Raw genomic sequence first — 15,613 nt, 5'->3', positions numbered from 1 at the left:
TTTAGCTTTCTATCAGAACAAGACACAAATCCAGTCTTAGGCTACATGACTGATCTACACTCATATGGTTTCAGTTTATGGCCTCTGCAATATTTGCAAGCAGCTTCTCTTTAATTTCTCAGCAGGACACGTTCTCTCCATCAGCACGCAGTACAACACAAAAGCGTGTTGAACCAAGTCTGACAGGTCTTTCTTCTGCTATAAATATACAACATTCCCTTTCTCTTTATAAACTGCACAGTCTTATTGGTGTTGGCTGCACTGATGAATTTTCCCAGGCATTCTGGGTGGGAATTTCAAAAGCATTCGCTGCTCTGCTCCCTCTGCTCCCACTGCAGTCCCACTGGCCTGATGCTGCTTTGGCTGATTTCAGAGGACTTCCACAGGCTTCAAAGGCAGCACGCTGGGATGGCAGCTGAGAGCTTTGAAAAACACACTCTCTTTTTCCCCCCTCCCTTTGTTTGAGGCTTGTGTGCAAGCACAAGCACCAGCAAATGAGCAGTAGTTCATTGTGCAGTGTGCTTTACCTTGCCTCCCTCAGCATGATATTCCTTCTCGTCTGCACCGAGCAGCTTTGCCAGCCCGAAGTCCGTGATTTTCACATGCTGAGGGGTCTTGACAAGGACGTTCCTGGCAGCAAGGTCACGGTGCACCAGGCGCCGTTCCTCCAGGTAGTTCATTCCCTGCAATGTAACACACTGCTGGTCAGCTCTCACTGGTACATTCAAGTCACCAAACCTCAGCTGCTCTGTGTTAACCACAGACACCACCATAAACACGTGGTGAGTTATCCCACCCGCACTCTCCATTTAGGTGATGTTTATTGCAGGGTGAGGATGAGGGTTACTGTTGTAACATTATTGACTGTTACTATGACCCCACAGGAACCTTCTTGTGGGTCCAGGCACTGGTGGAGTGACGAAGGAAAAAGATGCGGTAGTGGGTAGAGTAGTTAGTAGCAGGGGATCTGGTTCCTTTGGGACTTAGTTCAAGAAATACAAAATCAGGATGGAACTTACAAATAAAGAGACAAAGTCTTCTCTCGGCTGCGCTTGTGCAAACCCAATGAGTTCAGGAGAGCACAATACAGAGTTTAACTATCCCCTGCCATTAGGTACACACACAAACCCTACAGAGAGTATTTAGGCAATTGCTCAAAGTTGCTCATACTGTGTTTTATTACAGGCAGCATACTCTGCCTTCTTCCTGACAACAATGAGGCAGTCCACTGCAAGGGTAAAAATGGGGGGAAACAAAAAAAAAATCATTCTAGGTCTGAACTCAGAGCTGCATCCATTTTCCAATCCTCTTTGAAAAAGGCAAGTTCTTCCAGTTTCACTGCCTCCCATGATTAGGCTGGATTTGCCATAGCATATGTGCTTTTTTGGTACAACTGCCTCTCAAGGAAGAATGTAACTAATTGTGCTGGTTTGACTTCTAAAGCATAAATTTAACAGCTGTATTTCTGACCACAGAGGTTACTCCCCTTTCCCTCCCATCAGTCTCTTGGTATATGAAATCAAAAAGTTCATGATTTCCAAGTTTCCTACAATATCTTTTCCAAAATCCACTATTAATCCCAGTCCATGCATTTCTGCTGGTGGTAGCTTGTGCACTTGTATTTTTATGAAGAGAATTGATAAAAAAATTACTTTAAACCTACAAAGTTAGCACCAAAATTATTGTGTTGATGTGATGGAAAAGGACTGGAGGGAATAATTGTCTTCCATCCTCCACCCACTTCCTAAGCCCACTTCTAAGATGGACCACCATCGAATCCTCCTTCCAAGTCCCTCAGCAGAACTTCACCCATGCACTGCTAATGTTGCCAAAACAAACCACCCAAACAAACTGGCACAGAGCCACCACAGAGCGTGCACTGAATCACACAAATAGATCTTTAGCAAGCAGAGCTCTCAGAACAAAAACTTCTGAGCTGCTGACAAAAAACAGACTATCTTAAAAAAAATAATAATTGTGTAATCTAGCCCCAGTAGGACAAAAAATGCCCTGCTAAAATTGACTTGCTGCAGAGGCTAATAAGATTCAGAGCTGCTGAAATATCAGTGTCACACTAAGTTGTTTAGGGTGCTGATCGCTGAATACTCCTGCACGTGCATAACCATATACCAAAAATGTTTAACTGCCAGCTTAGAAAGTTCAGCAGATCTTTAATTGTGTGCAGGCCTGGAGTTTAATCCATTTTTCATCACTAAGCATGGGACCCTTGTGTTCAAAGAGTTCCTTCACACTGTTTCTGCACATGGAGTATTTATGCTATCATAACATCTTGCCTGGAAGAGAGGACTCCATACCTCAGGAAAAGATAATGTTTGTAAAAGATGCAAAGAAAACTTATTTCAAAGCTGTGAAAACAGTAACGAAAATAAGCTTCCCAGGGAACTTGCCTCCTGCTGTTTAGTTACCAGACATGTATTTGTTTCAATTCTTTTTTCCACTCAGAAGTAAAAAATTTTTAAAGTGTCAGAGAATGTTCAAAAATCTGGCAAAACTTTATCAGAGTAGTAATACCAGACACATTGGTGGGAAAAAGCTGTACATAAGATTTATGAGTGCTTTGAGAAGAACTTCAGTGGAGTAGCACAAAGGAGTTATGTTGAAGGTCAGGCATCACTGGAGAGGGTAGAAGTTGCTGTGGGCAAATGTTGAACCGCCACGACAAAATCAAACGGAAGCAAACAATTGTGAATGGGAACCTCTCGGGCAAGCAATGCCCCAAAGACCCATCTGGGGATACATTTTGCCACCTTAAAAATTAACAAGGAGAAGAAGGAGGAGGAGGGAAATTTAGCCTCCAGTTCACCCTCCAAAGAGACTGGAACCAGGACAGAGCAGTAATTGATATTAGACAAGAAAGCAAAAGAGTCACAAAAAGTCATAAAAAAAAGCAGCTCACATCCCAGGTGGACACATAAATTAGATTTCACTTGTTGTGGAGCAAAATGTAAAAAAGTTACACTGAGATGAAAAATGTGCTCTATAGACATTTGGTGGATACATTTCTGAGGTCCTCAGCATGTTTCCTGAAAGCAAACCACGGCTGAGCAAGCCTGGCATGTACACAAGGTCTCAAGGGACCAATAAGTTTTTAAGTGTGTGGTTTTCCTGCAGACCAGCATTCCTGAAATAAATAGCATTAAAGCAACCCTGCTGTGTGGACACTGCCATCTCATATGATGAATCTCCAACAAATTGCAGTTATTTTTTTGCTGATTTTGCATTGTTTTTCTATATTTGCAAATAGCCAACCACCATCCAAACACAGCATATTGGCCTAGAGGCTGTATTGCGGTTCCTCTGCTGCTCTTTGGCAAACAGTACCAGGTGTGATAATAAGACTTTTATGGCCATTGCAGTTAGATTACAGACCCCAGCTCAGCATTTATGAATTACAGAATAGCTCTGGAGTGCCTGAATGCCTTTTGGTGAAAGCCAGCCTGAGCAAGGATGGAGCTGGTATTCAGTAGTCAGCAGTTTTGATCCCTGGCCTCAGAGATTTCAGCATGAAAATCTCCAAGGCACACAAGAAGATGTATTGAACATCACTGTCCTGTGACCTAGCCCAAAGAAATCCACTGATGGAAGCAGCATTTTGCTATGGAAATTGACAAATTCTTCTATTGCCTTCCCTGCTGCCTGTGCTGCATCACATTTGCATTGCATTATGCTTTCAATACCAGGTGCTTGGTTTGGACATAAATGTCTAGGTGATAATATTAAGCTGCTTAGAACCATTTTGAAGACTAGTTAATGTTTGCTCATCAGCATGAAAAAAGTAAATTGTTCAAGAAAAAGTAACTGCTTACTGCCATGTTTAAGATACCTATGATCCAGGTGGCGAAACAGAAAGATTTGCAGAGACAGGTAATTACATGCTGTCAGACCTTTGAGTTTTAGCTGATCTGGAGCTGTGCTTACCTTTGCAATCTGCACACACCAGTTGAGGAGGTACTGAGAGCCGATGTTGTCCTTGTGCTCCCGGATGTAATCCAGCAGGCAGCCGTAGGGCATCAGCTGGGTGATGAGCTGAACGGTTGAAGTGAGGCAGATTCCCAGCAAGCGACACACATGAGGATTGTCAACACTAGCCATCACATAAGCTTCCTGAGAAGAAAGGCAAAAGAAGAAATGTGGAACACTCTCCTTGGCATGACATGAATATTTGGAGGCAGTTTAAAATAAGTTGGTCATCCAAGAAGTTGCTAAAATACTATATGCAAACTCTGTGTCTCATATCACATACAAAATACACATATTTCCCATTCTGTGGACTGACTATTTTCCATTCAGTGGAATGTCCAGATTTTGAACACCAAATCATCACTGAGATGCTACAGAAGAACCAGCCTCTCACTACTGTACACCAAGCAAACACTGGACATAAAATCCTGGGAGATTAAAACTTACAGACCAAGGAGGAATTAACAAATTGAACACCAACTGGAAACTGAGGGGATTTCATAAATTTGAGCACCTAATTGAAAGGGCAATACATTTTATGAGCATCGCTTTTTTCTCCACAGACCTTTTAATGAAACTGACTGGAAATCAGTACTTTTGAGAATTCTGCTCCCCTGTCAAGGTTGGTACTAACCCAGAAAGTCAAAGTTGTCATCTAGAAAACGACTGACTGTCTCATTCTTTAAGAGACCATGTTCTTCTTGACCATGTTGTTCTTCATTCCATATCAAACCAAATAGATTAATAATCACTTCACTGCTTTAGAAGCTTGAATGCTTTTCTTTAAGTAACAATGATGAAAATACTGCCATCAATTGGAAAAGCTGGTTTAGACTCATATAGCAATGTAAATTATACTAGAAAGGTACTTGGAATGTGGGAGCCCAAGCATTACAGACCCTTTGGTCAATTGGAATTTTGGGGTTTAGTTTCATACATATGTGAAAAACTCTTTTTTCAAATATGGGTACACCCTGTGTAGCTTTAGGTACCTATCTACAGCACCCAATATACCTCCTCTTCTTTTGTTCTTCCATGGGAAGGGAAAGACCCCTTCAGGGGTGGGTTCAAATACATTATTTAACATAGCCATGGAGTAAAAATTCCTGATCTCATGGTTTTTGTATGCAAAAACTACTTATAGATTGAATTTTAAGATCTGTATTTATACTCAAATCCACTCTAGAGTGCCAGCTCAAAGAATGGATTCCAGGGGAAAAAACATAGAGCTGCAGTTGTTTGGTTTCTTTAACTAAATTTGTGTCTGATTTACAGTATGTCACTTTTAGATATTTTAAAAGTTATTTGATTGAAAAGCAAGACAAGGGGAAATGAATGGGAATTTTTCCATTCAGTGAGCAGGTCAGCATCTTGATACAGCATCTGGAGTAACATCTACTAATCACCCCTTGGCAATTCAGGCTAGCAGTCCCCCAAAGCCTAAAATCATAGTGAAGACATGAATACTGCAAGGGAAAGAGAAAATCTGCTCTTTCTAAGAGCTTAAGAAAATAAATACCAAAGCACTTTACTCATCATCTAGCAAGTTCCATAGATGTCACATAGCTCCATAGCTGGTGAGAACTATTATTAAACAAAGTTATTAAGGCAATGACGTTCAAGAAATAAGCAACTCCAATTCTTAAGCAATACTTTCTGGCCTTTGGGTTGTTGCTTAATGGGCCAGCCTAAGCAAAACATGATGTAATACAGCCTCTTTTGAGGTACTAGTTCTGCATTTGGTATCCCTGTTTTGGAGCCCTCAGAATGAAAATAGCCTCCAGCCAGACAAGTTAAATAGGATCTCCACCAGATTTAGTAAGAGCTCGTCAACCTGCTTCATGATGTGGGCATATCATTGACCAATAGCCCTCTGTCATGGATAGCACTGATTGTGTGGGCTAGCTCAAGGAAAGATAGATAAAGCAGGAACATGATCTGCTATTCAGTTTGTGTATATTTGTGGCATCATTTGTTAGAGATTCTTCCAAATTTGTTATCCAATTCTCAGACATAAGCAGAGACCAAAACAACTTCATTTCCCTATGCTTACAAACTGAGCCATTGCAATGATGAAGGATGCCTTGCTTCCTGCTGGGATTCACATCCATATTGTATTCATTTTGGCAGGTCAGGGCAGGTAGAAGACTGCAGAGCCCGAGCTGTTCTCACTGCCCATCTGCTGCACAGCCCCCATGGGGCTGACCCGGGGGCTGAGCACTGGGACGGGGTGGGCGTTTGGGCCACAGCCTTCGGAGAGCGTCCAAGTGCTGATTGCCTCTTGCATTTGATACTGCAGAGCAAAACAGGCCACTGCCTCCTCCTTGCAGAAAGCAGAACAGAGCTATTGTGTGGCTGTGGGTCCCTCTAAGTAGCCCAAGACATTAAAGTGGGTCTTTGTTTCAACTGTTTATCTTGGAAATCTCTTCGGGTGCGCTCTGACCTGCTCCAAGTATGCTTGGTATTTAACAACAACCTTCTCAATTAACCCTACCCTAATAAAGTCAGCCAGAGCTTCCCTGGACTGTAAGAGCTAAAGCTGCTGTGCTTGTTCTATACCTAGTGTGGTTCTGTAAGACAAATCATCTTTAATTGGACATTATTATCTTTGAGGTTCCAGTGACCTTGAAAAATTGGTTGTGGAGCAAAAATCTGTTTTGAGGAGTGCTTTTGGAGTCATCCCTCTGGCTTCTTTCACTAGTTCTGTATTTTTTTCAAAAACTTAGTTCTGAAATACAGAGTTCCACCGACCAAATTATCTAAAAATTAATAGGATTGGAAAAGCAAGAGCTTTTTGATAAACATCCTAATTCAAAGGAAAATAAAAGTGGGGATTTGCTACAGAAATTTCTTTAAGAAGAGAATGCACTTTGATATTGCTCAAGAGCACACAGTCCCTGCATCTACTGCCCTGTCCAGTGATCTTGATCTGCTGAAGGAAGGATGAAGTATACGTCAACCTGCTTCATGATGTGGGCATATCATTGACCAATAGCCCTCTGTCATGGATAGCACTGATTGTGTGGGCTAGCTCAAGGAAAGATAAAGCAGGAACACGATCTGCTATTCAGTTTGTGTATATCTGTGGCATCATTTGTCAGAGATTCTTGCAAATTTGCTGTATACTCAGACATAAGCAGAAACCAAAACAACTTCATTTCCCTATGCTTCCAAACTGAGCCAAGAGCACACAGTCTCTGCATCACTGCCCTGTCCAGTGATCTTGATCTGCTGAAGGAAGGATGAAGTACTGTAGGCTTGTTGACTAACCCTTTCTCCAGGATACGTGCCTTCAGGAATTTAATGCAGTTAAAGCATCCTTTGTGAACACTGTGTTATGTTCCTCATCACTGCAAAGAGTAAATGGTGGGGCAGAGCTCTGGGCAGGCAGCTGAGCAGCATCTCTGCCAGCTCCTCAATGCAGGGAATGCCAGTGAAGGGAGGGAGGGGCAGGAATGAGGGCCACATAGGTAAGACCTGGGGAAGGGCTAAGATTTGTCTGGAGTCTAACTAAACTAAAACCAAAATGGATATTGCTTCCTGTATGGATTTGGAAATGGACCACCAGTTCTTCTGCACTCTGCAATACGCCTATCAAATCATATGGTGCATAACACACAATCTGCTGAAGCAGAGTAATGTATTGGAATAACACTGTTTATTCAGGGTGACTTGAAAAATCCAGTGAGCTTTATTATTGTCAGTAGCACAAGTGGTGGTTTGTTCACAGATATTTATCCTGAGACTTCTTACTACAAGGATGGGCTTTGTGTTAAGATCTTTACCAACCTCAGCCATCTGAGATGAACCTTCCTACCTGAGGTGTCATTTGCTGACCAAAACTGGATTTAAAAAAAAAATACCTTCTAAATTCAGTCCCTACCAAAATAAAAAAAAAAATCCACAATTTTCCCCATGGCTGAAGGACTTGTGTGCTTGATTAACAACACCATCAATTCCAGACAAACAGGTCCATTTGGGACATACCAGGGTCAGGACAGAAACAAACAGACACCTTCTTCTTGTTGCTTAAGACTGAACCACAGCATGGGAAATCTGAAGTTACACTGAACTTCTGAGTGCTCCTCTCCTCACTCAGCAGTCTCCTTTCCTTGTACACAAATTTATATATCCTGGGTGCTGCATGTTCCATGGCTTTGGTTCTAGTTAAGATTTTCATAAACTCCAGGTTCAGGAAACTTTGTATTTAGGACTCTGGCTCACTCATTGTAAACTCAAACATTTATGAACTCCTAAATCAGTGTCCCACAGCATTTTCTCCTGTTTTCTGAAGCTATGAGCTCTATCCAAACAATAAAATAAAAATCCTAAGCTTCTGTCAGAAGGTGAGATAATTTCCTGCATTCTATAGCAGAGAAATCAGACAGCTGACATTTTAAAATTTTATTTTGAATTTATGGTTAATTTAATTCTATTTAATCAAGCAACTAGTTTATGACAACCTGCAGGATTCATAAATCACTAGGTCTGTTGTTATTTGGCTTAGTTGTACCACCATAATGGCAATGAAGGCTACAACTTAAGGCCTGAAATATCAGAATAAAAAAAAGAGAAGTAGTTGTAAATGTATAGTCCTAACTACTCCTTAGGTGCTACTCCACCCCTATTTAGAGTATAAAATCTGCATTGGGATTGGGTTCATGAGAGACACAAAAGCACTTCACAGACTGGGCTGCAAAGTGCAGAACTTCTAGATGGACAATTGAGTTTAGGATGCAAAATATTTCTTCCCACACAAATTCCTGAAACCCCTCTAGTTGTTAGAGAAGAAAATCCACAGACCACTGGCAACTTGAGAAAACAAACATGAAAACTCACATCAAGTATTTCCTTGTTGGCTTTTGGTGATGTAGCCTCTCTCAACTCTTTAATGGCAACAGGAATTTTAACCTTCTCTCCTTCTGGGATCCAAAGTCCCTACCAAAAAGAAATACAGAGAGTTATTCAGTCTCATACCTAACAGGTTAATTCTCACAATTACATATATATTTTACATCTTCTGAGTAGACTTAAATATTCTGAGCAATAGAAAGACATGGCAGACAACAAAAGTATGCAAAAAAATGTGTCTTGTGGGCATTACCAAATTCCTGTTAATGGGATGGTACTTCTTTTTCAGTCACCTCTACCATACTTTCTTGAAAAAACATGTTCATTATTATGCCTCTGTAAGTAGCCCAAGAGATGCATAAAGAGCAACGTTTGTGGAAGGAAATCTAACTAATTAGAGCTTCACAGCAACTACATGTGCAAAACCTTGCCACTTTCAATTTATAAATCACGGGATGAAAATAATTAGCATTTTCTCATTAAAACCAAATGGCACCTGTGCTGTACAAATAATCCAGCCAAACACACGCAGTGGTAGGGAAGTCTGTGTTCCACTGGTGCAGTGCTCTACATCTGAATTGTCAGGAGGCCATTTAGGTGGCAGGTTAGCAGTGTGGCACTGGGAGGACGTGCTCCTGAAACCCCCAGCAGTGCAGGTCCACATCTTTTTGTGCCCCTGAAGTTCCTAATCATAGCTGGAAGCCTGATTCAGAATATAGAGCTTTATAAAGAAATATGGGAATCTACAGTTAATGGAAAAGCCTGAAACACATATCCTGAATAAAAGGAGGAACCTAATGAAGAAGCACAGAGGATAAACAAACACCACGAGAAAAAATAACTTGTGAACCTACACAGCTGAAGGTGTGCAGACACTTTCACACATCTGAATCAGTTCTAATGAAAGAATGATTGAACGTTATAAAAAGAAGATCCCAGATGACACAGAAAAATGGTTTTGCACTGAGCTGACCACAATTCTTTTTCTTCTTAATATTTACAGTGGGGTGTATCTGACTATGGTCATGATCTTTGTTCTCCAGGTTCAGCAGTATGACTTTGGCAACATTTTATGTAAACCTGCTCCTGTTAGCCAATTTCTAACAAAACAAATGGTGATTGAATAATCTCTCTACCCTTCAATGGATAGATACATGCTGTAAAATCTGGTTTAAAGAAAAAAATCTACACAATGATTGAAGCTCCCAATTCTTGCTTTGTTTGGGTGGCTTCTGCAGGAGGGTGCAGGATGAAAAGGGAATAGAAAAACAATGATCTTACCTTATAAACAGTGCCAAAAGCTCCAGAGCCTAAAACTTTGACCTTTTTAAATTCTGTTTCTTTTAGAATTCTCAGATGAGCCTGGTTTGGTGCCTCTCCACTCGGTGTCAATGGTTCAACAAGCTGGTGCAGAGAGAAGATGATATTAGAAGGTTACACAGTCTGGAAGGTTGAACACTTTGGGGAAGCAAATAAATCCTTCATTTAAAATAATGAACATTTGATTCCATGTGAAGTTTTTGGGAGGATAGCTCTGCTTTGACTTGCAGGAATAAATACCTGCTCCAAAAATCAAGCACGGAGTGGCAGCTGCCATTTTGAAGGAGAATGAAGGGATACCTCTTCTCAAATGGAGGCTATGACTTCAAAGCCTTGAAACATATAGCATGAAAAATCATGTAATTACCACAGATGCTAAAGGAGATTATTTTTGTTTTGAACTTGTGAATAAATTATTAAAATGTTTAAAATAATGGGCAAGAATCACCTGGAACCTTTCATGTCTGCTCTTGTTTAACTGGATAAAATTCCCAGGGTACCAGCGGTTCCCTCAGATCACGCAGTGTACAAGCAGCAATTGAAACTCTGACAGTGGTTCTTTCCTCCAAAAAAAGGATGTTGAATTGCCTATTGATTTTTTCAAAATTTTATCTAAGCCTTATTGCAAACAGTGGTAATGCCCTCCAAAGATATTTAATTATTTTATGATGCATAAGTCAGCTTTTTCCTCAGTGTTTTTCGTTTTGCTTTTTCTTCAAATGAAACCATATTTAACTAGATTCAATCTGATTTTAGAGGACCAGCACCCTCTCAGTTGTGATGAAATATCCTCATTTTGAGGAGTCCAGAGGGTACGATATGAGCTGAGCAGAAATTGAACTCTACTATCACAACTGCAGAATACAGCAGTATGTAAAATATAGTTTCATAGTGCAATGAAAAACAAGCCAGCTTATCTTTTTCTTCTTTTTTTTTTAAAGGATATTAGCAGCTGACTCTGCAAAGCTGGCAAGTACAGAAAGAAGCTACAATTGGAATTTTAGCAGAATGTTAAAAACAATTGGCTAATTTACTAGAACCATACTAGAAAGAGAAGGGGGCTAACCACAAAAGAGCAGCTTCCACCCAGGATTAGGAATTTTGCTGTATATGAGGTATCCAGAGGGTGATGCTGTAATGCACACAAAAACAAAGAGCAGTTCAGAAACCTTGTTCATGCCCAACAGGGTGAACCATTCACTTTGATGGCTTTGTGGGCTTTTTGTGCTAAAAACAAACCAAAGACAAGACACAAACACTTCCTCAATTCCTTTCCCTCCTCTCCATTTTTTTCCACAGGATCAAGGGGGAAATACTTTCAAAAGCACCCCAAGCTGCCAGAGGAGCCCCAAGGCTTGTCTGGAGGGACACACAATTTGAGGTTGAAGGTCTACACAGGAAGGTAGTACAGATCAGCAAACACATTGCACCTCAACCTGAAGGTGTAGTTTTTTCTGGGCAGACAATCTCAATGACTTTTCTTGGGACTGAGACATCCAAATCCCTTAAATATTTTGCAAATTATACACAGAGGGATCAGATTTGAGATTGGGAAGATGTTAGGTGCATGCCGCTCCTTTCCTGAGTGGCATGGCAACCACCTCGTTCCCCATCCCAGGGGATGGCTGAGCTACAAGGGTGCAGGACACAGATACAGGGTGCTTTAATCCTCTGGCACAAGGAGCAGGACCCCGGTGGGCCAGAAGGAGCAGGGTGCTGGCAGTGCTCACCTCCCTCTCCTGCAGCAGGCGGCGCAGTGTGCGCTTCCGGACGATGTGGCGTCTGCGCAGGTACAGGCCGATGCCCAGGCCCACCACCACCAGGCACAGGAGCCCTCCCACAACACCCGCTGCGATGGACGGGATCTTGGAGCTGCAGCACAGCAGGGCACACAGGAAGAGAAAAAGATTCTTAGGTGTTAGACTTTAAAGAAGCCCTAGAGAGGTTGAAGGAAGCCTTATGTTTTGATCAGACTCTGGATGCCCACATAAGCCTATTTGACATTTCAGATTTCTTGGGCACCTATATTTCTAAGTTCCTCATCCAGTAATCTGTCCAAAGTGGTGCTTAATTTCCATCAGAACTTCAACCACAAGTCTTCATTCTTCCCTCAAACTCATAATTGGAACTGATCCTCATAGCTTAACTGAGGGGATTTCTTCTCCCTCCAACAAACCCACCTCTCGGGATCTTTTGGTGGTTGCTGCGACCCCGAGAGATGTTAAAAGTCTCTTTTCCCAGCCCAAGTGCTTGAAGAATGAGTTGGAGCTCTTCAGTTCTCGGTCTCAAGGTTGCTTATTGCGTCTTATCTATAAAAAATTTTCTCCTGTCCTGCCGAGGTCTGTCCAGCAGGACAGTTCCAGGCACACTGCCTGCCCCCGGGGCGGTGTTATGTCTTTATACTACAAACTATGTGTACAATGTTTACAATGACTTTCCAATATCTATCACCTATGTTAGACAGTGAGCTTTTACTCTAGTGCCAACATCATAGCAGAAGATGGAGGCCAAGAAGAAGGAGAAGGGCTGGCCACGCCCAGATCCCTCCATCTTCCCTCCTGAACTCCCATTCTAGAAACCCCACAATCTACTTTTTCACCCCGTGATAACTTCACTATTATTCTACCTAAACTGTTGTAGCTTGCTAATCTTCATATAAGGTTGGTAATTTCCTCCAGGGGTCATAATCAAAACCACAGGTGTTTTATGCTCCGTGCCAGGGCTTCTGAGCCCCCTGGCAGGGGTCTTGGCCATCCTGCACAGCCAGAGGGATGTCCTGGGTTCCCACACCCACCAAGAACATGAGCATCAGATCTGTGATGCCTGTGTCTGCCAGCTGTGGGCAGCCCATGTGTGATCCGAGACATGAAGCATGTGGGGAGAAGGCCTCTTAGAAAGGCATCCACAGGTGTGATACCAACAATGCAGCTGATATCCCCCCATTATTGTGGGGCGAAGGGGGCATGCTGTAAGGGTCACAGTGAATGTCAGATCATCAGTCTTCCTTACAAGTACAAATGTCTAAAGCCAGGTGTTGTGTACCATTCCCACTGTACAGACAGACTGCTGCCTCTTTATTAAAGCTTGGGTGATTGCAAATTTAAGTTGAAAAGAAAAACCCGTTTTCTGAGGTTGTTTTTTGGTCTGTACTTAAAGATTCTTCCCAGCATTTTTCTAAGTTGCCCCAGGGATTACTATTAAATACAGTCACTTTTTAACAGTACTTCTGGGCTGAATTTATCTTGCCATGGCATGACTTTGTGGCCAGAAACTAAATCCCTCTCTCTCTCAGTCAGACTGTTTGCTTGTTGCATGACCTCGAGCACATCATGAAGCCAAGCAGTGTGATATAAGACCTAGTCTGAGTGTGATGAATGAGAATCCAACTGGACACACAGTATTTGGAGATGTTCAGATCACAGGGCTGGAAAAGACCCTCTGCATCTCTCAGTCTCCTGCAACACAGGTAACTATATCAATCCTAAATATAGCTCTCTCTGCCCTTAATCCTTCCTTTTTCCATCCCTTCCTTTTATTCTTCAGTAACAGATCCCTGGTCTCACCTTGATAAAAATTGTAGGCAGAACAAGATTTTGAAGTCTTGAACCAGTAGCAGTGTTTCTCAGTTCTTTAAACCATTTTTATAGCTCTGAGCCTGCTTTAATCTGTCACTTCCCTGTAAACAGCTGAAGACTTTAGTCCCAGCCTTGCAATGTCCACTGTGGAAATGTAAACACATACACACATTCCTTACATCTCTGCCATTAATTGTAGCAGATGAAATACTCACCCATTTGGACAGCCTTCAAGACCTGGCCCTTTGCACCTGTAAAAACAAATGAACATTACAAACATTGTAGCTCTGGCCTACATACTTCTGTAATTTCAACTAAGCAGAGAGCTACTGATTTGAAAATTTGTGTTTCAGAACAGTCCAAGTGTTAACATAGGAATTTATAATAGTCATACACTCCATTAAATATCAGTCAACAACCTTGCTCCAGAATCTTTTATCTAGAGAAATAGCTATGCTGCATACTCAGTTTAAAGAATGTTTTAAAACAATTTTTTGGCATGTGGTAGAAGGGGGGGAGGATATAGATACACAAAATTCATGGATTCCCTATCTCTTTGCAGAGCCCAGGGCTGAATGTGGAGGAGGGCAGAAGTGGCCTCCTCCTCCTACACAGACAGAAATACATGTGGAAACATGTAATTGCAGACCCTCCTGCATAATCCTTGTTTCCTGATAAGGTAAAGAACTCAATTTCCAGACTTTCTATTGCAATGGAAAACTGGGGTAGCAGATGCATGGACTTCCATCAAAAAATGGGACTTGACAGCACTGTCTTGGGCTACAGCTTGTTGGCATGTGTCCATGGTATTTTTCCTTTAGAATACAAAGTCTTATGTTACTGGTAATGTAAACAGGTACAATCATTACCCAGGGAGCCAGGAACTCTACTAGCAAGTCATTCACCCTCCATTTGAGTTTAAAATGCTCAAATTTTTGGCAGCGCAGTGCAAAAAAACCCCACAGATGAAAACAGTGACTGCGTTCACTTGATGGTCTAATGAGTGTGAGAGGCACAGTGCATTCCCCTAGTGCTGTTGTGCTGTAAGATGTATGCTCTTCATGGGAATTGTGGTCTTTGTGGTGTCTGCTGAGGAAGGAGAGCATTACTGAGAGGCTGACATCACCTCTAGAAAACAGAGCACAGAAAAGGACTAAAGTCCAGTTTGTGGTATCCGCTCCTTGCGCTGACTTAAAGAAAATGGATCATCCCAAAACAATTCCAGAGGAGGTCAAATAGGGGGTAAAAAGTGAGCCCATGCCAGGAAAACTGCTCTGGAATCCCTCTCACTGACAGAAGGAACCAAAAAAATTTCAAAATGCCAGGTAGAGTTGCAGATCTCCCATAACTTGGACTAGGTCTGGGGAAGGAAGAGGTGAAGCAACTACTCATTTTATTGGGTTTTAGTTTGTTTGTTTGTTTGTTTTCATTACTTGGATCTTCCCTTGTGTATTTGTCTTGTTTCTGGGCCAACACAGTGCTCCAAGACCCAGCATCTGGAAGGTCTTGTAAGTTCACTGGGCTCCCATGCAAGAATGTGCACCCTGGTGTCCTGGACATGCTGGAAGTGCTGTGCATACCAATTCCCGGATTCTGGGTCCTCAGCCTTGTTAGCTTTCCTACCAGCACACAGCTTGCTTTGTTTGCTCAGTTGTGTAACTAAGCACAGAGAGAGGCTGCACGTGCAGAGCAGGGCCACCAGCTTGCTAATCATCACAGGGGGCAGATCTTGCCTTGGGCTTCTCTCTTCAGGTGCTCAATGGAAAACTGATCTAGGACTCCAGATCTCATCCAGCCATCGTCTACCTCCTGAACATTAATTTCTAATGCAACAAAACATGTGACGCTGCTCTCGATAAAAATGAGAAATTAGAAGACCTCACCTA

At 42.0% G+C, this 15,613-nt stretch overlaps 1 protein-coding gene across 1 annotated transcript in view; it reads right to left on the bottom strand.

The window, feature by feature from the left end:
* EGFR (epidermal growth factor receptor) overlaps window positions 1-15,613 on the bottom strand; it is a 154,633-nt gene that overhangs the window by 10,080 nt on the left and 128,940 nt on the right. Inside the window, exons 16-21 of the mRNA XM_054273403.1 lie at window positions 13,943-13,978; window positions 11,883-12,024; window positions 10,114-10,236; window positions 8,821-8,919; window positions 3,940-4,125; window positions 528-683 (exon numbers count right to left, since the gene is read on the bottom strand). Coding sequence (XP_054129378.1) covers window positions 528-683; window positions 3,940-4,125; window positions 8,821-8,919; window positions 10,114-10,236; window positions 11,883-12,024; window positions 13,943-13,978 — 742 coding nt within the window. The remainder of the gene's footprint in view (window positions 1-527; window positions 684-3,939; window positions 4,126-8,820; window positions 8,920-10,113; window positions 10,237-11,882; window positions 12,025-13,942; window positions 13,979-15,613) is intronic.

Source organism: Melozone crissalis, unplaced genomic scaffold (genome assembly GCF_028551555.1).
Source record: "Melozone crissalis strain CALT ecotype California unplaced genomic scaffold, PUWL_Pcris_2 ptg000016l_1, whole genome shotgun sequence".
Classification (NCBI taxonomy): Eukaryota; Metazoa; Chordata; class Aves; order Passeriformes; family Passerellidae; genus Melozone; species Melozone crissalis.
The sequence above is the reverse complement of the archived record's forward strand: the minus strand, read 5'-3'. Positions and strand labels throughout refer to the sequence as shown.